We start from the raw sequence: 25,304 nt of genomic DNA on the forward strand, positions 1-25,304 counted from the left end.
CATTCCACATTGTAGGGGGCTTAAATGTGATGATCAGTGCTGTGACTTCTACCTCTCAGACCCCAAATGAATATAATTTCCGGTATACTAAAGCCCTTGTGGCATCTTAGGCCACACTGAGCTGGGAGGGATGAGGCATATCTATTAGGTGCTGTGTGTGCTCTGAGCATAAACATCCGAGAAGTTCTAACAGCCCATCTAACTTGCAATGTCTTTTATGAACCCAGTAATACTCATTTGGTGTGAGAAAGCCACCCAATGTAGTGCAAATACTGTGTCAAAATTGGTTTAAACTAGCAGGGGAAGAGTTCCTAATAGGTGAGAGGACTTCAAAACATGCAGAGAAAAATGGAATTAAAAGACAAGTCTATTTGGGGCAAAATAATTTGAAATTCATGGCAACTTTTTTGAAATGTACATTTTCTACATGTTTTCAAATGTCCTCTCTCATGTCTACTTTAACCGCATCACAGTTTAAATTCAAGTTAACATGAGCTGATTGAATAGTTCCATTCCAGACCTATTTTTGGTATGTTTTTTTTCCCCCATAGCTATTGGTTTGGATAGCTCACCTATCTACTGTATTTATTATTTCTTATTTGTCTTATATGCTGGGATGTAGCTACATTAGAATGAGCAATTTGGGTCTATTTTAAACCCTGGTGAGTCCCATGTGCCAAGAAAAGTGCCTGACACATGGCTGGCACTCAGGACATGGTTATTGAGTGAATGATTGTGCTTAAAACGTGCGAATAGGGAATACAGGTGCACAGAAGGTAACTACACTACAAAGCAGTACATGCAACTGTAGGATTACAGTATACAGGGTTACAGGCGCCCAAAGGAAAGAGGGGCTGGGTGACGTGGAAGTCAGAGGGCTAGAGGGAGTGGAACTGCTGAAGGCTCAGGCAGGAAGTCCAGGGTTCATGTGATCCTGGGAATAAGGGCTTCCTGGGAAACTGGCAGTTGTTAAAAATAGAGCCTACAGCTATAAACGCTTCCTGGCTGTGGGGTGGAGGATTTTCCCAGTGGTTGAACTACTAAAATATTTAGCCAAACAGCATCTGTCAGAATAAGCAGGGTAGGTCTTTGTGTGTCATAGCGTTCCCAGTCAGGAAGCTAGGAGTCTTCCTTCAGCCAGCAGGAACCAAGCATGCAAAGGAAACCAGACCAGTAGAGAAGTTCCATAAAAGTCTTTGTCACCAGGAGAAGAAAAACAAAGCAGTACTAATACAAGATGTGGAAGGAACAACAAAGCGAGACTAAAGGGAGGCATGTTGAGCCAGAGGCCAGTGGCCACGAGGCCACACAACAGCAGGATCTGTGAGTCTCACAGTAACACACATTGGGAGGCCATCCCTTGATTACCCTTGACAGCAGACATATCAGAGTCCACATTTGTCCATGGAGCATGTCCCGAGTGCCTACCACGTAAGGTGTGCATCCTGTTTGGACTTTGCTACAGCTAGCTGAATAGGACTACAAGCTACCCTACAACCTGGGTGCCAGGCATCTGCCAGGGAATTGCTGCTCTGGCAAAAGGCCATGTAAATCTTTGGAGTCTCCTTGTAGCTTTTCCTCTCTAAGAAGGAACCCTGCTTAAAGGACCAGAAGCAGTCCATTCCTTTTCCTCTACATCAGTGTTTCTTTATTCCTGGATGGCGATAGGGAGCTGTGGAAAGGCCTCAGGAGAACTAGGATCTGTTGCTAGAGAAAAAGGCGCATAATGCAGCATTTTGCACCCAACTCCATGGGGCAACAATTCCTGAAGTCCAAGCTTGAACCACGTGTCCTAGACCTGCTTTCATTATTACCTTGCTTGTTTTGTACTTATCCAAAAGATGTGTGTGTGTGTGTGTGTGTGTGTGTGTGTGTGTGAGAGAGAGCGAGAGCGAGAGCGAGAGAGAGAGAGAGAGAAATGAATGAATGAATCCATGGTGGAGTGTGGCTCCCCCTTGCTTATCCCTGGAGTGCAGACACTCTCCACAGGACAGGTAGGAGCAGAGAGTATGCTCTTAGAGCTGCCTCTGGAGCCTGGGCAGAAGGTGAGCAGGAGGGCCTCAGCCAGCCTCCATGAAATGAGCTCTTCCTCACCAGCTACAAGTTTTAGGAACAGGTTCACTCCAAATGTGCAATCCCGCAAGTCTCACACACACCCCAATGCATTTCAGAAATCCCCTTGGCCTCTGATAACTGTAGCTAATTTCTTGTGCCTCACACATCATTAGGGACCTCAAGTGGATGTCTTTCAGTGCTCAAGGTGATGCTTCCATAGACAGCCAGGGCCATGGCAGGGAAGTGCTCAGCCTCCACCCCTCCCTGTTGCTCTGCATTTTTACTTTGGCTTCCTCATTTCCCATGGGCTGGTCCTCTTCAATGTTCAAGATGGTGAATGAGATGCCAGGCTGGGATGTAGTGGTTAAGGCAATACTTGGGACACTGATGTCCCACACTGCAGTACTGGTTTGAGATGTGGCTGCTTTGTTTCTGATTTAGCTTCCTACTAATGGCAGTAGAAGGTGGTCTACTTACTTGGGTTGCTGACACCCATGTTGGAGACCCAGATAGAGTTCCTGGCTGTTGTCTTTGGCCTGGTGCCACCTGGCTGTTGTGACCATTGAGAAGTAAACCAGTGGATGAAAAAGCTCTCTCTCTCACTCTGTCTTCTAGATAAATAAATGCATATTTAAAAAAATATAGTAAATGATAGGAGAATGGAAGGAAGGTAGAAGAAGAAATGAAAGATGACTGAATTCCCACAGATCCTAAGAACTTCATTACTTCCTGGTGATCAGTGTAGAAGTTTCCAGAAGGCTCTGTGGTCTGCCTGGCTCTGGTGGAAAATGAAAGGCCCCCTTTCTGTCTCTATTGATTCCTTCTCTTTGTTTTGGGACCCTTCATTTGGGGGAAGTCTGGGCAGAGAACATGCAGTGCAGGGTGACTCTGAAGTAGGGCAATGCCTAGAGTGATAGATAAGACTGCTGTCTTAGGACCCAGTCCTATCAGCCCACTGGAAAAAGTCCTTGCCTTGCACGTGCAGAGATCCCATATGGGTGCCAGTTCTAATCCCGGCACCCCTGCTTCCTATCCAGCTTTCTGCTTGAAGCTTGGGAAGGCAGTCAAGGACGACCCAAAGCTTTGAGACCCAGCAGCCATGTCAGAGACCCGGAGGATGCTCCTGGCTCCTGACTTTGAATTGGTTCAACTCCAGCCATTGCAGCCACTTGGGAAGTGAATCAACAGATGGGAGCTCTTCCCCTCTGTCCCTCCTTCTCTATGTATTTGACTTTCCAATAAAAATAAAATAAAATACTTTTAAAAAAATGTTGATGTCTTAGATCAATTGGAATTATGAAGAGAAAGAATAAAGTTATATTTTTAAAAAATGACCCAGATTGATAACATCTTTATTCAGGGATAGAAAGGGGATATATCTTCTCAAACCATTCATCTAGACATTTCTTAGGTCTACAATAAAGGAAGCATTGTGACTGGTTTGGTTTGGATGTAATTTTGGCTACCAAATTCATTCAGGACTTAAACTGCCAAACCATAATTTAATGGTGCTAAGAGGATAGACAATTCAGTTATCATCTTAGCAGGCAGGACCTAACTGAAGTCCTGAGGCCATGGGATGGTGCTCTCAAAAGGGCATTCTTGTGCATAGTTGTTACAAAGTCCTGAGTCTGGGCCAAGTCTCTTCTCTGGCTCCCTCTGCACATACATGCTCTGCCCTTGAAAACCAACACTCTCATCAGAGGTCAAACTGCTGAGGCCACTCAGCCTTGGATTTGAACCCCCAAAACTGTGAGCTAAATAAATCTTTTCTCTCAGGCATTTCATTACAGTACTGAGAAGGTAGATCAACTCAGTGACTTTCCTAACAAAGGAACACAGATGAACACTTTGATATCCACCATCTGCAGCCAACAGGACCTCCCTAAGAACTAATAGGATGGTCACTTGATTGAGGTACATGGCCTTTCTATTGCAAATGCTGTGGACAGTGCTAGAGGAGTAGAATACAAAAAGTGAGAAAGATCTCCTTGAAGCTAGTATCTAATTTCTCAAAGAAAACCTGAGACTTGAATCTTCAACTTCGCCATTCATGTTTTTCCCAGAAGAAAAACAGAAGGAACAATATCCCTGTCCCTAGCTTCTCAAGGCCACCCCGGATCCTGGCTGATTCCAGGGTATTCCCAAGCTGTATGCACCTGACTCCTTTTTCCTAGCATCTGCTTATCATGTGCTTAAAATCCATGAGTGCTTCAGAACACTAGGAACAACCTGGCATAATGCAATGACACCATGTGGGAGGTTAACATCTGTAGACAGGGTGGTCCCCAATGTGTGTAGGGCTCAAGGCTGGTCAAATCTGGCTACCTCTCTATCCCTTGTACAGAGATCTCCATTCTCACGGAGCACACTGTCCTGCAGTGCTCAGCTCCACTCAGTCCTGGAAATACAGGAAGGCTGAATAAATGTTTCTAAAATGGAAGTATTGAGTAATAAGCACTCATCTAATATCAGTGAAGTGATATCAGATGAAATGATAAAATTCAACAAATGAACACATAATAGCTTTGAGAGATGCTAGCTTTCCTTCCTTAAAGTGTCTATAACCCTCTCCTGTGGAGATAGTGGATTCTGCATTTTAAAGCAGCATGTGCACTAGGCAGGGTAATACACTGGGGCTGACTAGACGTTAAGGTGGTACTCTGTAGGGCCTGACTTTGTTTCTGCTCTGAGATTAGCAAGATCTGGGCTGCTATTTTGGGGCCATGTGAGGCTTTTCCCCTCAGCTCCTTATTTTCAGTGACTATGAGGACCTTTTTCTTTTCCTTCAGAGATGCAGTTTCTCTATTTTGGTAGTGTAAGGAGGTTGTATTTTGAAAAAAGGCTGGAAAGAAGAAAAATAGGGTAAAACATCCAAGTCACTTTTGTTTTAAACAAGGAATTCACCAGCAGCATGAAGACCAGAGCTAAATTACTCTATGTGTGTGTGTATGTGTGTGTGTGTGTGCAAGAATGTGTTTAGTAAAATTTCTTTTTAGCATATCCAGTTATGCTTATGGGATCGCAAGATGAAGCCTAAAGCTAAGAACTGACTTGGTCAAAATTAAAGCTTCCAACTGGTTCGTAACATCTTTTGTTATTTGGTCAAAACTAAATCCATGAAGATAATTTTTGATTCTAAAAACCTCTTCCCATTACATTATTTCTCATTAAGCCTTCTTTCTAACCTTTTCTAAGTTCAAATTCTACTTCAAGAAAAATCAGTACAAAAAGCAATTGTGGAAAAACCCATTAAGGAGGCAATGGGTGGGGTCAGGAGGAGGGTGACTGTCTGTGCAGTGTGCAATATTTCCAGGGTACCTAGGCCAGAAGTGTACTGGTACGCAGAAATCTTTTTATGGAGACTTATTCAGGTATGTAGGTTCCTTAAAGTGGTATGAACAATTTCTTCTAGAATGATGCCTGCTCTTACCCATCCAACAATCCCTTCCCTGCCCCACAATCCTCACACATCACCTTCTCTGGTGTTCCAGACCCAAGTTAGTAGCCATGAGCATGAGGCTATTTCCAGTGCTGGGCACAAAGTCAGCACAGAACAGTTCATTTATTTGACTCCTATTTATGCTCCTTAAGTGTGGTCTGGTTGCAAAGTAGAAGGGAGAAAGCTCAGTGTTTCAAACTCACCCTAGTTAGCTCTCACAGAAAAGCTTGATTCAGTAATTTTTGTATTGTTAAGAAGTCATGTTAAACTACACGGGACAAGTAGGCTTGAACTCTGTGCAGAAGGATAGGGATGCTTGGTTAAAAAAAAAGCAAAGAAAGGAAAGAAACCTGGCAGGGGTAGGGGGGAGTCTGTGGATTGAATCACCACTGACACCCTGACGTTCACACTGGATTCCTGACTGCTCTGCTTCAGATTTAACTTCCTGCGGAGCACCTTGGAAGGCAGCCCCTGCAGATCACAATGGAGCTCCTGGCTTCAAGCTGGCTCAGCCCTAGATATTGTGGCCATTTGGGGAAGAACCAGTGAGTGAAAGCTCTTCTCTCCTCTCTATTTTTCCCCCCATCACTCTACTTTTCCAATTAGAAAGTTTATTTTAAAAATCCATCTGGAAGAGGAAACACAACTAAGAACTGTACAGATCGTTAGATTCTTCCTCTGGGGTTCTTCAGCACCCATGAGGGTGAGTGCTCTTCATCTGATCACATTCTCCCCACGATACTTTTAGAGGCTTGGGAATTCTGAGAGTAAATGGAGAGACTTCCACTGAACAAGTCATTTACAAAGAAAATCACTCCCACATTTGAATTTTGATGAAATTTCCAAGTCACCAGTATCACCCTTTTTTTCTCTATCATCTACAAACACCAGGAACAAGCCAAAAAGTGATCTAAGTAAATTGTTCGCCTTACTAGGGTCTCGATTCCATGCATGACCAATGGCTTTTGTAGCTAGGGCAGCGTTCTAGCACTGTTTGACCAACATTAGTTTTAGCCTATCAAGTCTTCCAAATCTTAACAGGAAAATGCAATGATAGATAGCACAGGGAAAGAGAAAGGAACCCAATATTGTGCACAATAGAAGGCAGGTGTCCACTCCTTGACTTCTTTGGTCCCTTCTAGCCTAGGGCATATTCAGTGATGGATTCGATTTTTCTTCATGTTTCAGTGACCTATTTTTTTCTCAGAAACTTCAACTCAACTGCATGGTGCTTGAGAATGAACCCAGCCTGGATGTTTCCATTCACTGTTATTTGAAACTCATCACTGCTCTTTCCTAAATCTTCTGGATTTGCTTTCTGGATTCAAAGGGAGATTCTCATTTTTCTAGCCTCAGTGGAAACTTTCACTTAGATAAGTACAAACCAGTGGCATCCTATCAGCAGCAGGTGGATTTAGTAGGTTACATTTCTAGGAGTTTCAAACTCCAGCCTGAGAACCAGAATGACTTGGAGAGCTTTTTCAAAATGCAAAGTCTAAGGTCCTAACTTAGGAACTTCTCATTTGATGATCTGGAGGGAGATCTGGGTATCTTTCTACTTAGAAAGTTCCATATTTGATGCAGAAAAACATGAAGATGTAAGAGACTTGGCTAGATATATGGGCCTAGAAATTAGAACAAAGAATGCTGAAAAGAAAGGAAAAAGAGGGGTGGGAGGGAGGGAGGAAGAAGAGCGAGCCAGAAGGTTAAGGCAATTAAAGAAAAGGTCTGAAGGCAGGCGCACTGGGCTGGGAGGTGCTTCTCTGGGAGAAGATTCTATCATGAATAACCAAGTAGGGGACTCACTTTCAGTCTTAGGTATGGTAAGTGGCACTTGCTGGCCTCTATGAAAAGGTGCTGGGAAAAATCAGAAAGAGGCACGATCCCTGAGCCTCGGATTGTTCCTTCATCTGAAACAATTTTTTCCATGTGCAGTCTGAGCTCTATTGCACACACGAGTGTGTGCGCGCACACACAGACATGCCAGAAGAGAAAGCACAACACAGCTGCTGAAAATTGGTAGTTGCTGTAGTGTGCTTCTTTCCATTCCCCACTCTGGCTGTCATTTTGACAGTGTTACTTTGGGCCACATCTGGCTGGCAGGGTATCAAGGACTTGTGGGGGAGTGGAAGGGTGCTATAAAGGAAGATCACAAAAATACATCAAGACCATCAGCAAAGTAAATTTTATCTATTCCTCCCCTACCCACCACCCACCTACCCACCCAGTGCCACCCTGCCCACAATCTGATGCTGTGGAAACATGGTCCCATCCAATCACACATTCTCTGGCTCAGCAGCAGGCATTGCCTATTTGCAGAATGATGGCTCTGTCCTTGGTGGCCATGATCATCCAAGGCAGAAACGCCAGTTAGAGCCACTTGGGACTCTGATCTGTTATGTTAAATAAAATAAAATGTACTCAAGTATAGTGAGTCAAGTCTCTCTCTATGTCTACAGATTATTCAAATCAAGTCCTTATGGAACACGCATGTGAAAAATGTTCTCCAATAATCTGTTACAGTTTGAGGAGCAGCTTATCTGATCCGTTTTCTGAAAGCATCAAAATGCATCAACATTGTCACAGCATGAACTCTAGTCACACCAGAATTATTCAGTTTAGAATTTCATCTGCTCTCCTAAGCTGAGCTTCATAGACTACATTGGATCTCATTTATGCCTGACTCCTGAGATCCCAGGAACACCTCTTGCACGCAAACATGAGCATTCAATCTAGGTTTCTTGGGTTTAAGTCATCATAGACAAAGGAACAAATAACATGCAACATTGAGTTTTGTCATGTCAACCCTAATGTGAAACTGTAAAAAAGGCTATTCTGAATCAATAGGACATGATGCTTATGAGAAAATGTAGAAGATACCATCACATCTTCTACGCTGCTACAAAACTCTTCCTTCCAACTCAGAAGGAAGACAACACCTCTCTTGGCGTTGACTCCCTTCTATCTGGCAGCTCTGCTCCATGGGAAGGCATTCTCTTCCATCTTACTCTTCTCTGTTTTCATTTGTAGAGACTTATCCCTAAGCAAGCTCTTGGATTGTTCACACGATGGCCAAATAAATTTGACTATTTGCAAAACTCTGAGAGAGATGGTATTTTCAAGATTGGCAACACGCTTCATTCATTCTCATTCTGGAGAACAACACTGGATTCTGGCCACTGATTTCTCAGGCTGAAGAAGGAGACACTACAAAGAATGTATTTTCTGGAGGTTTTACAAATAATAGACTTGCTTCTGCCAGACTGGAGACAGCTCAAATATGGAGTGTGTATTTGCCTGTGGGATAGACTGTCTATGGATCTGGCACTTCAGTAGCTCAAAGGCTGGCAAAGTACTGTTGGCTGATGGATAATACAAAGGCATCTTTACAGTACAGGGAGATAGACTATTGATTGGCTGGCAAGCAGGAAGTAATATTTCTAAAGACACATCACATAACCAGCAGAGTGTTTTGCTAACATTAAAAATGATGACAGTATATTTGGTTGATGGACTACTCAAGTTAAGAGAAAATTAAGAGCAATAAAAATGCAACAACCTGCCTAAATAATGCTACACAATTCAATAAAATTATTTTTTTTTAAATTTTTAGATGACCAGGCCTATCATTTCCTTTTATACCTAAGGATTTCTAATTGTCTTCTCTGGTTCTATCTTATTGGGAAAGAGGCATAATGGAAGAAGACTTGAATAGAACTCTGTGACACTTTTGGTCAACTCATTGAACACTGACTGTGTATTCATGTTTTTTGTACTATGGTTTGTCCAACTGAAACATGACATTTTTCTAAGGCTGGTGGGCAAGGAAAGAGGACTCATTAGAGTGAAAGGTTCATGCTTTGTTTCTCAGGCACAACCTGGAAGAAACGAAACACTCATCAACCATTATATCACAATGTATAAGTGACTCCAAAATCATGGGGACAGGGAAAGGGAGGTGTCAGGGCAGGTGTGCACTCCTTGCCCTGTATTGAGCATCTCAAGCTACATACCCAGTACAGCACATCGGTCCAGCCCTCCATGGTGATACACTGGAACACCGTCAGCATGGCGAAAGCAAAATTGTCAAAGTTGGTGATGCCGTGCTTGGGTCCGTCCCACCCTGGCTTGCACACGGTGCCGTTCTGGCACTGTCGCCCATGGCCCGTCTCCAAAGCACAAGGGGAAGGATCATCTTCTGCTGGGACATCTCCAATGGCCAGGGGAAACGAGAACGAGGGAATAGAAGGGATGGGGAGAGGGCAGAGAAAGAACACAAGGAGTTAGGGAGAAATGTGAAAGGAAAAGGCTGATGAGGTGATTAAGGTGAACCCAGCAACCATAATCCAGACAAGTTTTTATTAGTTCCTCCATCTAGGAACTGAAGAGCACCAGGAACTTGGGCATTCACTTCAGGTGTTGTTACCAATTTAGAAGGATGACTCCAAAGAGTTGCTATAAACTATATTTTTATTTCAGTCATTGATTTCAAAGATAGTAGGACTAATGCCCATCTTACTACAACACATCAGCATCATAGTCAAATACTCACTTAAAAAATTATAATGATGCAACCACCTCAAATAAAAGTTGTCCTGGAAAATGATAAAAATCCACATTTCCTCTCCTTTTTGGTGGTAACATATCCATATATGTTTCTGTTGGGTTATCAGAGTATTCAAAGATGAGGGCTAGACCAGTGCTGACTTGAAGATTCCATCACACAATTAGTCAACTGTTCCCATCCAATAATGCCTCCTGACTCCATAGAGACTCATTCTATCACAAACCATATTATGCAGTACCACAAGTTAGTGGAGCCTTGTACAGATGAAGAATTAGGGAAATAACTCTATAGAGGAGAAACCTGAATTCAGCAGTCTTTATTACAATCTGTGGCTATCCACACTCCTGGCTGTATTTCACATGCATCAGGCAGAGCTGTGCAGTGCTATCCTTCTCTCTCCAGTGTCAATGCCTTTTAACAACAACAACAACAACAATTGTTTCCCAACCTCTCCCCAAGACAGAGTGTTAGTAGAAGAGAGGGAGATGATCTCTGAGATACAGGTGGGGCTCTTTCAGGAAACGGTAGAATACATTGTCCTGAAGAGTCAGGGGACGCTTGGGTTGATTCCACCTGTGGGAAATGGTGACAAGCAACTGAACAAGGTTGTGGATTACAAGTGCCAAGGGAATGGTTGGAAACTTTAAATAAGACTTCACTGCTTTAGGAACTCAATCATGATAAAATACTGGGAAAGTTTTGGCTTCACCTGTAACAGGTATGGAGTTCACAGAAGTTTGTGAAATTAAGGTCACAGTCTTGTATTCATAGAAAATGATGACAATGCAAACAGCAGAGACCTCAGTTCTGACATGTTTGCTCTTCAATCTTCATTTAGAGATAGTTGTTCACCCAGGATCTTTTCTGGTTTCAGATGGAAGAAAGCAAGCACGAGTTTCAGACATTTGCCTGATGGACACAGGCTGTGCTCTGGACATCTATTGGTCAATCGACTATTCTCTGATTCTGGCTTTGAATCTGAGACTACTGACTTCCAAGGGGAAGACAGGAAGAGAAATATTAATCTTTAATGACGAGACAGTTGTTTAAGAACAAATGAGTTCTGTGGCCAAAATTATATGGGGCAGTGGTGGCTTCTCTTCCTCTTCTGCCACGCTCTCTTTTTCTTTCTCTGATTATTTCATTGAAATATAATTGGCATGCCTTAGAAATTCATCAATATGAGTTTTCTTCATAAATTTGAGTTGTGCAGTCATCACCATGTTCCATTTAAAAACACTTTCATCATCCCCTAAAATTGAGCATCTGTCCGTAGTCAGTCCTTGCTTCTGGTCCCAGCTCCTAGCAATCTGATCCGCATTCTCTATCCGTAACTTTTCTAGACATTTCATACAGCCATTTGTATGAAATCACACATCATGTGGCGTTCTGCTTCCGCCATCTCCCACTTCACCTAATCGTACCGAACTCTTCAGTGTTGTGCATCTGGCAGCAGAATCTGTTCCTTGTACGATCCAGCAGTGTAGCCATGGTGTGTTTAGCCATCTGCCAGTGGACAAGCATTGGGCTTATGTCTAGCGTCGAGCTCTTACGAATAATCCTCATCCCTGCCTTATGGCCTGTTCTATAAAGTTGTGTGTCAGTCTTTTCTTGCCCTGCTGCTTCAAGCTGTCTTTTGTTTCTTGAGTAAAATCAAAGTCCATTACTGGTCCTTGATGTATTTGATAGAATAACCATGTGTACATCATTTTCTCATTCCAGGACCTGGCTCCCAAACAGGGTTCTGTTACTATAGCTGTATTAATCTGCCCTCTATCCAAAAATTTGTGATGCTTTTTGAAATTGTGAAATCTCTAAAATTTGGAAGCAAGGATTAAAAAAACTGAAAGGTGAAGCTGAAGCTGAAAGGATACATTAAAAAGCAAAAAATAAGTACCTTAAAAATTTGCAAATGGAGAGTCTAAATGCCAAAAAAAAGATAATTTCTTACTCAATCTAGAAATAGCTTTCTAGACTGATATGCCCAGTTGCTGTGATAAAAGTGACTGAGTGACATGAGAGAAGGGATTAAAAAAAGGGTGAAGATAACAAAGGGGAAACTGGCTTTTTCCCCTCATATTTTGCTCCTGAGTGGAATAAAGAACAGCACATCTTCACATGGTGACTGCTAATCTGTCTGTATCACTTGCACTCTTAGTTCTTACAACAGTAAAAATAAGGAAAGGGGAAGGCTGCCCAGTGTCCTCAAGGAAAGAAAACAGTTGTGGATTCCACAAACATGTGTTAAAGAGAAAATGATATCAGGGGAAGTGATCTTATTAATAAAAGAGAATGGACCGTGATTCAGAGAGATTATCCACAGGCTCAAGTGTGGTTCTGCTATTTTAAATCTGTCTTGAATAACAATAAAAAAGATTGGAGAACAATTAAGAAGCAGTGATGAGCTGGTAAAAATAGGTATCTATAAAAAGCACGAATGGAACACTTGGAAAACATTCACACATACGAACGGGCAGATCCCAGCAACATACACTCCAGGGTGAGGGGAAATGAGCTTCAGGATAAAAATGTGATGGTTTTCTTTTGTGGAGTCACGAAGTGTCAGGAAGGAAGCTGGAACCCGAGTTTGGAGAAGGAATCAAAGCAACACCAATTCTGCATTTTGAAACAGAAATGAACATGGTGAGCACCATTCTGGAGAATCCAAAAACAAATTTTGGTGAAATAAGGCAAAGACAACATCAGTTCCTTTTTTGACTTCCAACTTTAAGGAGTGAATAGAAAGTGACTTCATTGCTAGGCTTCACCAACCAATTCTTTGTCTATCTAGGTGGTAAGGACTGTGCTTGGGAGAGCTATTCAGAATGACCTGGCACACAGCACCGTCAAACAGATGGGACAGGCAGGAACCAAAAGGACCAGCATATGGGGATATATTTGTTGAAGAATCAAGAATGTGTCTCACAGATGCCCCGGGCATTAGGGGGGAAAAAAACCTCCTCTTCTGAGGGAATCTGCCCTGGGGACTGCCCACTGCAAGGGCAGCCTGCAGCAGAATAACAGTGCCCCAGTTGGCTCCACAGTGATGGCATATTAACTGTACAGGAGACATGGCACCAAATCTACTGCATTCTAAAGGCTGTGGTGCATGACAGGCACAGTCTGTGAAATTATATCCAAATGTAAAAAGAAGAATCTGATGTAAATTCCATTAACGGATTATATAACAAGGACTCACAGAAAACTTCCACGTGATCTAAAATTTTGGAAAATATGCTCACTCTATCCAGATCAGGAGATCTAAATCAATCAACCAAATATTCCGAAGGTTACACAAAGCTCCCAACACAAAAGAACTGGTTTCCAAGACTGTAGCGTTTTAGTCTTCTATTCTGTGGCACATGTTACATGTGCAAAGCTCTTGTATGCTTTTATTTTCTCATCAGGGCAGGTCAGTGCATGAGTGGAAAAGGCCCTGATGTGAACAATGCTGTGCCTTGTGGGAAGTGATGGAGTACATCTCTGGGTCATCTTCAGATGGTAGGTCCTAGGACAAGGATGTGAGTGAGCTTTTGATTAGGCCGTGCTGGAGCATGCAATCTGCAGCTAAGTGTCCTGGGCCCCTTTCCCAGCAGGGATCCTGGCTCCATACACCAGAGTGACATCACTTTCCTGGCGGAGCTGGCATGCTACCTTCTTCGGAACACTCTTCTTGCTGTCTTCCGACACCCTGGCTCTCTTCTGGATGATGGTCATTCCATGATGGGAGGCTGTTTCTCTTCCAAACGTGCAAAGTGAAGACAAATTGGCAACTCTGATTAGTAAGCTCAAACTTTGTCTTTATCCTAAGAGGAGAGGAGGCCATTAATGGTTCCCATGCTGGGGGAGGTATGTCTGCTGGATCCACTGCTTGTAGCCATGACGTTGTTGCTCAAGGCCTGAGACCCAATTTACAAAGTCCAGTGACTTCCACCTAACATTCAGAGTTGCTACCAAAGAATGCTGTGCTAGTAGCAGACACTGAGGATACTTCACAAGGTGCACCAGGTGGTCTTTCAAAGAGGAATCAAAAACAAGTTAATTTTGTTAGGAAAAGGTTGATGTACACGACCTCAAACCATTCTTGGAAAATGCGTGTAGATTTCAAAATCCATTTTGTAACTGAAAGCTCTCTTTTCAATTCTATTTTTTCCACAAACTTTTCTAGGTGCCCTTGTACTTTTACGATTCCCTAAGTGGAAGAGAAATTAGCTGAGTTTCAGGGGCAGCTGTCATGGACTTCATAGCGCACACATCTGAGTGTGTGAGGGAGTTGCCATGTTTGGCTCCAGCACACACTGTCACCACTTCACCTGTTCCCATTTTTTTGTTGAAAGCTGCTCCTCCATCATGCCTTGGTGCATTAATGGGGAGTTCCCATCTCTGGTACATTTGAGTCCAATTATTTGTTCAACCTGCAAACACTTTAGACAATCTACATTTGACGAGGTCTTGGAATGAACTTTCAAAATTCTATACAATTCATATAGATATATTCATTCACAGCCTCCAACTGTTTGCATCACATACAAAGAAGGATTTGAATCAAAGAAGAAATAGGATTCATTACATTGTTTCAGGTTTAAGCAAGAGAGAAAATAACAATATTTTAATTACAGGCAAGACCTTTTTTTTTCTCATTTTAAAGGGATTCTATTAAAAAAAAAGATTTCAAACAAGTATGAGCCAATTCATTGGATCTTCTCCCTACAGTGAAAAAGTATTCTGCTCTTACATTCTCTCTCAAAACAGTAAAAATGAATGTGTGATCCAGGGACCACAGTTTGCAGGTTTGTGGGGTTTTTGTTTGTGTTTTTTTCTTTTTTCCTTTCCTTTCCTTTTCTTTTTTTTTTTAACTATGGCAAGAACCCAGACACCTGGCAGATGCCAAGGCCATCCACCCAGCCATGCAGGATTACCCATAGCAGGTATCGTTTTGGGCTTTCATGGCAAACAGTCTGTCTCACTCCTTGTTCAGCGGGGGTTCATGCTCTTATTCCCCAAAGCAAGAGGTGTCAAATCCAATTTAACGCCTGGGATGAATGGGAAAAGAGGTGATGTAGAGGGAGTATGAGATGAAGAACCCCTCGATGCTCTAGGCACATGCTGTCCCACTCCCAACGCCACAAACTAAGATAGAACCTGCTGCTGCAAAAACAATTCTGTGTTGAAGATTGCTAAACCCTGTGGGCCCAGGAATGCTAAACTGCTTTACGTGTCTGTTTAAAAGCTTTGTCACTTTCTGTTAAGGTCAAGCTGAGATGTTACTTACTTAAGACAGGAGTTTGTAGCATATCCCATGAGCCCACACTGCAGTGCTACTTAGGGATGCACTTAATGAGCTTGCATTACTGTTAAATGCATTGCTTTCCGAGAGGAACATGGAGAGAGAGGTTTCAAAACAGAAAGGACTGAGCAGTCATGACAGTGTGCAAAATTTTGGCCATGAGAAAAGGAAGTTGGGTTGTTAGCAGGTGAACAACTCCACACCTGCCCTCCTCCTAAACCTCAGGAGGAGGGCCTGGGTTTTTTTGCCTGTAGAGAAGAAATACCAATTGAAGAAGATCCAGGATGGGTCCTGGGAGGACAGAAAGGCCTCAGCGTCATGAGAGAGCATATTCCGAGTGGTTAGCTGACCAACTACTTGGAAGCACTTGGACGCTCATGGAACATCCCAGGTGTTGGGTCTCCAAGGCGGAAGGAGAGAGTGTTGACTAAGGGAAGCACCGTCTCCTGAAGGGGCTTTGGCAATAAGCCATCCTGAACTGTGGATGCAGAGGCATGCAGACATCACCTGGTTCTGATGCTTAGGATATCCAAGATGTGGCTTAGACAGTGAGAGGCTAACAACAGATAGGCTCTTCATTCTTCAAAAGTTTCTCCTGTTATGGAGCTCATTCTAATAGTGTTTAATGATTCTGAACTAGGTTAGCATTTGGCTATTTTAACAGAGACTTACAGTAAATATTGGAACCAAGAGAGAAAAGTACCTACAATTGCCTCCCACTTAATCACAGAAGGAAACATGGACCTCTGAAGAAGGGTCCTCGCTGGGCATGGTTAGTAGTGTGACAGCAGCACATTGGAACAAGCTATGAGAACACTGTAGACCTGAGCTCCTGCCATCCAGCCCAGCACCCTCCTCTTACCTGCTATGCCCTCCTGGTTGTAACACGTCTTGTGCATCTTCCCCATGAAGAGCTCTAGGCCGATGATGGCGTAGATGATGATGACAAACAACACTAGCAGGGCAATGTGCAGCAGGGGCACCATGGCCTTGATGATAGAGTTCAGGACCACCTGGAGACCTGCAGGAACAGAAGGGAGAACATCAGTTTGCACAGAGTCCAGGGCTTTTGCAGATGCCATATGGACTAATTAAATGGACATGACCTCATACATCCTCCTTAGGGGACAAGGAGGTTTTGGTACAACCCCAGTTTTGAGATAACAAACTGAGACCTCATGTCACACACCAATGAGTGACAGAGCTGGGTTTCTGAATCGAGGTTGTTGTCCCTCAAAACCTGTGCTGGAGGCACATCCAGATCCTGCACTTCTGAAGGAAAAAAAAAAAAAAACGTTGCTTTCAGAAATAACCATCAAATCTACTATCTAACCTTATAGATGACCTAACATCATTTTGTCCCAGAGCAGTGTCTCCAAAAAGTCAGAACTCAAGTTGATGAGTGAAAGCCATGCAGGGATGCTGTGGTTTGGACCCAGAGAAGCCCATGTATCAAAAGCTTGACCCCCTAAAGTCTTATGCTCAAAGAGAGAAGACACTTAATCCGATTAGATTAGATTAGATTAGATCTTTAGGGTGAGGCCTGAGAGCCAATCCTGGTAGCTTCAAAAGGAAAGACATAGACCCTGTCTCTTACTGCAGGTATTCTGCACTACCTGGAGACTCTACTAGCAAGAATACAGTTGCCAAATATCCAACCAATGTGATCACCAGTCTTAGACTGTGAGCCTCAAAAACCATGAACTAAAACAACCCCTTTCTCTTTATAAAGCTTCTTGGGCATTTTGTTGTAGCAATAAAGAGCTGACCAACACAAAGATTTGTTCAGTACTCAAGGTTGGATTACCAGAGCCTGTTGCAGCCCTCGCTGGCCCATCTGCTAAGACACATCATCAGCCTGAGTGCAAAGCACTTTCTATGCTAAAAGTGGCCCACAGATGAGACACAACAGGGTGGGGAGAGCTTGGTGACAAAGCTGAAGAATAGCTTTGGATTGTGTGACCGGACTACTCTCTCTGGTATGTTTCTACCAGCCCATATTCTCAGGACCCATGTTGAAGAACACTAAAGCCCCAGGAAAATGGACTTTTTGCCCAATGGATACAGAGTTTCAGTTTGGGAAAATGAAAAAAAAAATGTCCCAGAAATTAATGGGAGATGCTCAAGCAGTCATATGAATGTGAGGGGACTTGAAAAAAGGTTGTAGAAAAAGGAAACTAGAAATATTGCAAACACTTTTAAAAAAAAGTTATTCCAATAAAGGGTCTTCAAACAGCTCATGGAAGCATGAATTATATAAAAAAACTATGCATGGATTTCAAACATTTTTTGCACCAAAATAAACTTGTCTTTAATTCCACTGTCTACAAACTTTTTTGAAGCATGTTTAGAAATGATTAAAATGCTATTTTTTACACAATATTATTACATTTATTCTTCCTGTTGGTGATTTTGTTTTGTGGCTTTTCCTTTAAGGCGAGGTACAGTAATTGTGTAATGGAAACTATCATATCCAGTAGCATGTTATTTAACTTCATGGCATTGTAAATTTCTATTTTTCTTCCTGTTGTTGATTTTGTATTGTGTCTTTTCATTTAAGGGGGTGTACAGTAATTGTGTAATGGAGACTATCATATATAGATGTGAGGATACAATGCAATATGCATCTCTACTTCCAGATCAAAGACAGGCTCCCAATGAAATTGTTACTCTATCTTGACAACAGGATGCTGGACTCTGCCATTGTCCATGCCCACAATGATGGACATATGACTGTTTGTGAAGAACTATACTATAGTAATAAAATAGGGAAACTTAGTGGGTGGGGAAGGGAATTTGGGGCGGGGATAAGGGAAATCCCAGGGATTTTGCAACTGTATCATAAAATGATGATAATAATAATAATGTACCTATATTTTTAAAAGTTTAAAATGCACCTACACCTAGATCCTTCCATGGGGAGGGAGGAGGGAAAGGCAAGCTGAGAAGCCCAGGGAACACATGGTTCTTGGTGGTGGTGAGCTCCAGTGGCCATGTAGCTGGACAGCTGTCTAGTAGGGAGAAGGAGTCCCTGATTTGTAAGTTCAGCCCGACCATAAATAATGCATCAAGACAGACTCCCTGGAAGGAGATGTGGCAGGTCTCCACTTGAAAATAGCAGGGAGATTGTTCCTGGCAAAGCAGCCCCAGATTCCATCCAGCTGCCAGCAGTCCTGCCTACTGTAAGTGCACCAAGTCACCACATGCTAGGAGGCAGACAGCAGGTAGCCTTATCTTCCCTTCTTGCTGGCTGTGTGGAAAACCATCTCATGGGCCACCCTGTCACCAGCCACACCACACATATAACTGCTAGAGTCTCCCCAATGGAGCTAACCCCCAGTATCCCTCAGCACAGCCATACCATCCTTCCACCTTGTGAGTGAAGGAAGTTTCACCCTGGCATTCTCTGTACTCTTGTCACTGGGCAAACAGCTGCTGGGTCCCCTGTTCCCTGATGCTCTGTATTCTGGAGGGGTGGTTAGGAGAATTCTCCCCAGCAGTTAAGCCAAGTTGGGGAGAAAAAGAAACTAAGAAAAAAGTTGGAATAATTTTACCTGTGAATTAGCAGGAGTGCTTTGCAGCCTCCCATTAGAACAAGATGTTTTCAGCTCCAAATGAGTCCATTAATTAGAAAGTTGTACACACATTAGTGTTAAAGTATGCAAAACCATGGAGAAAATGGAACTGCAAAGTAACTTCTAGTGGTTTCTGGGAAACATCTCTTTCTTTCTCTCTCTCTCTCTCTCTTTCTTTCTTTCTCTCTCTCTCTCTCTCCCTCCCTCCCTCCCTCCCTCCGTCCCTCTATTCTCTGCAGCTCAGCAGGCCCCAGCCCTGTCCTGGCTCTGGATGACTGGCAAGGAGAGGGGGTGAGGACACACAGCTGTGGGAAGCAGCATGGGAACTCTCAGCTGGGGAGCTCCCATGGCACTGAGGACAATGGGGGAGACCCATCAAGGGAAGCAGGGTCTTCAGTGCTACTCAGGGGAGAGTGGAGGGAAATCCCACAAACCAGCAAGCCAGGTCAGCAGGGTCCCCAGAGGGTGAGAAAACAGCAAGTGGGGCAGAAAAGGACGGAACCAACAGGCCTACTGCTAACTGGTAGTGATGTCACTTGCTCTTGGGGGTCACGACCACAGTGCATCCTGTGCCATTCCTGGTTCCATACCCTATGTGCCTGTTTACAGCCCCTCTCTCTGCAATCCCACACAGCTTTTCTATTAGAGACTCGACTAAGGTACCATGCTGCATGTCCCGTGCTGCGTGGCATTTTAGTCAGCACCAGTCACTGGCCTTTATGGTGGCTCCATGAGATTATAACGCAGTAGAGAAAATAGCTTCTGCCTGGTGGGTTTACAGCCCTGACTTTACAAAGGCACTGCTACCATGGGCATGGTGAGGAGGGTCCAAACACTGCCAGCCACGTGTAAGCACAAACAGTTACGTACAGAACATAAGTCCTGATTGTGGCCACAAATGACTGTTTCTGGTTTATGCGTCAACCAAGTTGTATTTGGTTTTTAATTGCCTCACAAACAGTCACACATATTTCTGGGGTACTGTGTGATTTTTGCCTTAGTGCATACTCCTACTGACACAAGAAACCACTCATTGTAAAACAGCATGCTATATTGGCCAACCAGAGCCTCACACATCTTATGTTTCAGCATCTCCTGACTGCACCAAGAAGCCACCTCGGGTTACTGGCCCACACAGTCTAGGCCTGCCAAAGTACAAAGTATGCACTGTGATGTTTGCACAGTGACATGACCCCTAACGATGCAGTGCCTGCTCACTGATGAGTGATGTGTGTCTGTGTCTTATTTCTTCCCTCTAAGGTGCTGTCACAGGTGTGCCCCTCGACCTGGAAGACAGTTCCTACCTGCCTCCAGTTTACCCTTTAGCTCTCAGGCCAGATAATACTTCTTCAGGGACCCTTCCCTACATTACCAAACCAGAGAAATGCCCTTTGTTTTGTCTTCTCAGAACTGCTTCCTTTCTTTCGGAGCATTCCTTTCCGTTTGAAAGGCTTGTCTAAAACACATCCATCTGCCTGGCCCCTCAGGCTGAGACTTGTGAAGATGGGGATCTTGAGTGTTCTTCTCGCCCTCGTCTCCCTGGAACCTGGCTGAGGTCTGAGCATCCAGCAGGCGCTCCGTGAGTATTTGCTGAAGCAGTAGCAACACTCATCATCTTGCTCTATTGGAGTCGCATGGACTTGGCTGCAAGGGGGGTCTGCTCACAGAGAGGTAGAGAAGGAACAGCTGGGCTTCAGGGACTGTAGGGCAGGACAGAAGCTGCTGGGCAGGCTGTGATGTGGCCAGATGGCAGTCAGGGCAGCTGGTGGACTTCCTTTCAGTGACCAACAGTGCCATCCACCTGCTACCCAGTGCTCCATGCCTCATGCTCCCCCTCCCTCATATGTGGGTACCCAGGCCAGAATATGGATTTGATCAACTCCTCCCTCGAGTCAGCTACCCAGTACTGTTGGTTTGATTCTAAAATATCTTTACACATGAATAATTGATTTTTACTACATAAATAATACACACTAATTATAGAGAAAAACAGAAAGCACTAATTAAACAGAAATTAGAAAACACAGAGAACAAAATGCAATCACTCATCCTACCCATTTGAGACAACCACTGTTAGTCCTGTTGTACACATTTCAGACATTGAGGTTCATGACTCATTTTCCTTCTCCATCCTCTTGGCACCTGCTGCTCAGCAAACTGGTCTGCTCCAGACTGTGGCTGAGAAGCGGTCACTAAAGCCCACAGCACAATGTGTCACTTCTGAAAGTCCTCTACTGACTCCGTAGACAGGCAGAGCTGCCTCTCCACTCAGTTTGATTTCATACAATTGCCAGTTGACACCTAGCACCTGCACAGTACACTCAGCCTGAAATTTCAGCCTCACACCCCTATATCTCAGTGCAAACTCTTCTCCTTGGTTAGAATGCCAGTCCTTGCCTAACCACAAGCTCCTTGGTTTTCTTCTCATCTTTGGATCTCAGGCACACAGCAGGGACTCAATGAACAAGCTGCTAAGTCACATTTGTAAACACAGTGCAACATCATGGCCATCACAGCAGCCTGAACCTGCTTTGGCAGGAAGGAGGAAACTTGTGGGTTGGGAGAGAGATGACAGTGAGGAACATAGTCCACGATTTCACCTGATTTAAGCTGCTATTTTGAGGAAGAGTTAGGCGATTTCTATATGACCACAGGAATGGAACTGCAACCTCTCAGGAAGTATTTAGGGAAGACAGGCTCAGCACAGACAGCAGCTGCCCAGAACAACATACTTCTACCTTCAGGTAGAGTGCAGCGCTTTAATAGAGAGTGAGTTTCCATTGACACTTGGGAAAGTGCACTGGGAGGATTCAACCAATGGTTGAAGGATTGTTCGTAAATGCCAAAACCCTTGTCATTTTAGGAACACCTTCTAAAATCCTGTGTGTCACCTGCGGCTTTCAATACTTTTCCCAAAGCAGTCCATTTTCTCCTTATCACGGCCTTATAAAGCAGATCTCATTACTAAGCACAGTTTAAATATGGGAAAGTTAGTCCAGAGAAGGTAAAAAGGTCAGCTCATGGTCACACAGTGTCGAGTGGAGCAGGGGGTTCAGATCCAAGTGAGCTTCGTTTACTGTGCTAAATGTCACTCCTCGCTTCCCATGCCAGCCAAAACCTCTCCTCCTGGATTTCTGGCCCAAAGGTGTGTATCTATAAAGCACTAACACACACTTAGAGCATCTGGCAGCAAAATGGGAGCTTCCAGATGAGCTCAGATGTTTCTAAACCCAGTCTAGGAAAGGCTCCGAGGTTCTGCCTGTTTTTCTCACCACCCATGTGAGATGGCAGAAGCCATGCTGGCATCTGAAGGCATGGGGCTGGCATTCCTGAGTTTTGGCCTGACTGTTGAACATTGTCTTCTTGGGACTGGCCACAACTCTCCCAAAAGCCTCTATCTCATGCCTAATTTGGAAAACAGTGACATTTCTCCACTCAAGTCCCTACTGCTCCTGGAATTTGGACTTGGGACACAGATTCTATCAGATGCAGGTAAAACACTAGCCTCTCTCAGGAGGGGATCTGGAATACTAGAATGTGGCTTTTCCTTTCATCTGTCTCCTGTAAGAAAACACTCTTAGAGGGGTTCTTCCCCAGGAGTCAAGGTTACCTTCTTGGGGCACCACATCCAGCTCTGCAATTCCTCATCAGGGACCCTCAGGAGAACCTAAGAAGCACTCTACCAATTGCTGTGGAGGGAGGAAGAGGAAAGGCCTGACAGTGCTTAAAGAGTAGGGAACACATGAACCCCAACTCCAGCCATGCATCCCTGCTGTGGGATCTCATTGTAAAGGGAGGATAATCACAGCCCCAGCCTCATAAAGTTACTGTGAATACCAAACAAATACATTCATGCACAGTCTCAGGAATGTCTGGACTTCAGGAAATGCTGTACGGGTGATAGCACTGCCAGCACGGTCAGACTCTACAGAACTTTCAAGGTGATATGCACCTGGGTATCTTGGGGTCTTAAGAAGACGCAGATTCCCAGAAAGAGATTTCTTCTGTCTGTTGATTCATTCACCAAATGTCTATAACAGCCAGGGCTGGGCCAAGCTGAAGCCAGTATCCAGAAACTCAGAGTCTCCAAAATGGGTGCCAGGGATCTAAGTGTGTCAGCCATCGTCTGCTGTCTCCCGGATGACCATTAGCAGACTACTGCAGTCAGCTGCACATGCAGGTCTGGAACCCAAGCACTCCCATATGGACTGCAGGCAACTGAACCATGTATTCAATATGCATCTGGACTGGCATTTCTAAAGAGGGTCCAATGTTGTTATACCACCACCATGGTTTGAGAAGCCAGATCCTGGTCCTCCTGGGAGGAGGCAGCAGCCACACTGTCCAGCATGGCTGAGCTGCTCCCTTAGCAGACAGTGTGTTTTCATGGGGCTGGTCCTGGACATGTCACCGTCTCAGGCAACTGACATGATCTGTGAAGCACGTGCAGCATGCTTTGGCTGCAGAGCATGGTTCATATTGTTGGGAGTAAGGGTGCTACAGGGACTGTTTACCACTAGTTTCACGATTATCTCTTAAAAACACAAAATCACTACAGTCAGGGAGACATACACCTACATCACACCACCACGGAGTGTAGGTGATGTATACTGGCTGTGTCTTGGCAGCAGCAATACAAGCTCCTCTACCGTGTTACAGAGGAAGCTCTGATGACTGCAATTCAGGGCTGCAAGCTGATGGGAGTGAGCAGCCGCACACGCATCTTCCTCTGCCATTACCATTCTTACCATGTTTACATCCTCAAGGTCATTTAGAGTCTCTGACTGCGCGGCACATGACTGCTTCATGGGCACCATTTCCCTAGACCTAGCTGACATTGGTTATTGGTTATTCTTCTCTTTTCTTCTCTAGACTCTACTCTCCTTGTCTACATGACAGTGTGCAATTTTAGTTCACTTCCAACTCCATAATTAATTCCTCACCTTCTTGACTCCCTCCCTTCCTTTTAGCTCCCTTTGAATTTGATCTGCGGAATCCTACAAAGACAAAAAGGATGCAGACTGTTCATGAGGAACTGTAGGCCGAGTGGGGAAACAGGAATGGCAAGAATGGAAGTCAACTGCAGAGTCAGAGGACAATATTCCAACACATAAAGGAAAGCGAGAGAGTTAATTTGGGAGCATAGAAAAGTGTCTCCCAGAGAAACAGGCATATGAGCTGAAGCTTCTTCCTGTCCTTTCATTCAGGACATTTTCTACCTTTCAGCAACTCACTCTCTCAAATGAATTCACTCCCTTCCACTTCTATTTTTTTTTTAAATATTCATTTATTTTCATTGGAAAGTCAGATATACAGAGATGAGGAGAGACAGAGAGGAAGATCTTCCGGCTGCTGATTCACTCCCCAAGTGGTTACAATGGCCAGAGTTGTATTGATCCAAAGCTAGGAGCCAGGAACTTCCTTCAGTTCTCCCATGTTGGTGCAGGTTTCCAAGGCTTTGGGCTCTCCCAGGCCACAAACAGGGAACTGGATGGGAAATGGGCTGCCAGGATTAGAACCAGTGCCCTTATGGGATCCTGGAGCGTGCAAGATGAGGACTTTAGTCATTAGGCTCCAGCACTGGGCTATATTTTCTTTTAAAATTATTTATTTGTGCATTTGAAAGTCAGAACAACACAGAAAGAGGAATCTTCCATCCACTGGTTCACTTCCCAAGTGGCCATAACAGACAGGGTCAGGCTGAAGCCAGGAGCAAGGAACTCCAAACACTTGGGCTGGACCCAAACACTTGGGCTATATTCCACTGCCTTCCCAGAAACATTAGCAGGAAGCTGGATCAGAAACAGAGAATCCAGAACTTTAACCAGCAAATCGGGGTGTCATTGTCCCAAATGCCAGCTTGATATGGAGCACCATAGCATACCAGACATTTCTACCAGATTGTTCCGCCATCATCACACACAAATCCAAACCTTAGTTCCTCTTTTTTTTCTAAAACCAGTTTCCATAATGCTAAAAAAAAAAAACTTTACAGTTACCTCGGCTTTTTTCTTCATCAAAATTCTCCATCGCTTTTGCCCCTTGCCTGGATTGGTAATCGATGCTTCCTGTCTGCAATTTCCTTGCACTCCAACCACTATGCACCATGGCCCCTTAACTCCTCCCTAAATGTTACCTTGGTCACAACAATGTCCTTCTCAGAAACCAATAGGAATTCTCCATCATAGAAGGTAAAAGCCATGTGCTCTTCTACATGGTCTCCGGGTAGTAGGTACTCAGAGCATATTTGCTAGGAGAATGAACACAGGTTTCAACTATTCAAACAGTGGGTTCCAGGAAGAAGTGAGTCACACACGAAGATGAAAGCAATGTGAGGCGCTTGGCATGTTCTGTACAAGCACAGGGTAGAGAGAAGAA

The 25,304-nt window shown here is 44.0% G+C and overlaps 1 protein-coding gene across 13 annotated transcripts in view; it reads right to left on the minus strand.

Annotated features, from left to right (window-relative positions):
- CACNA1C (calcium voltage-gated channel subunit alpha1 C) overlaps positions 1-25,304 on the minus strand; it is a 656,633-nt gene that overhangs the window by 151,959 nt on the left and 479,370 nt on the right. For all 13 annotated transcript variants that reach the window (XM_058656024.1, XM_058656022.1, XM_058656023.1 and 10 more), the window contains exons 6-7: positions 16,214-16,372; positions 9,511-9,707 (exon numbers count right to left, since the gene is read on the minus strand). In XM_058656024.1, coding sequence (XP_058512007.1) covers positions 9,511-9,707; positions 16,214-16,372 — 356 coding nt within the window. The remainder of the gene's footprint in view (positions 1-9,510; positions 9,708-16,213; positions 16,373-25,304) is intronic.

The sequence above is a fragment of the Ochotona princeps genome, chromosome 27 (genome assembly GCF_030435755.1).
Source record: "Ochotona princeps isolate mOchPri1 chromosome 27, mOchPri1.hap1, whole genome shotgun sequence".
In the NCBI taxonomy this organism is placed as follows: domain Eukaryota; kingdom Metazoa; phylum Chordata; class Mammalia; order Lagomorpha; family Ochotonidae; genus Ochotona; species Ochotona princeps.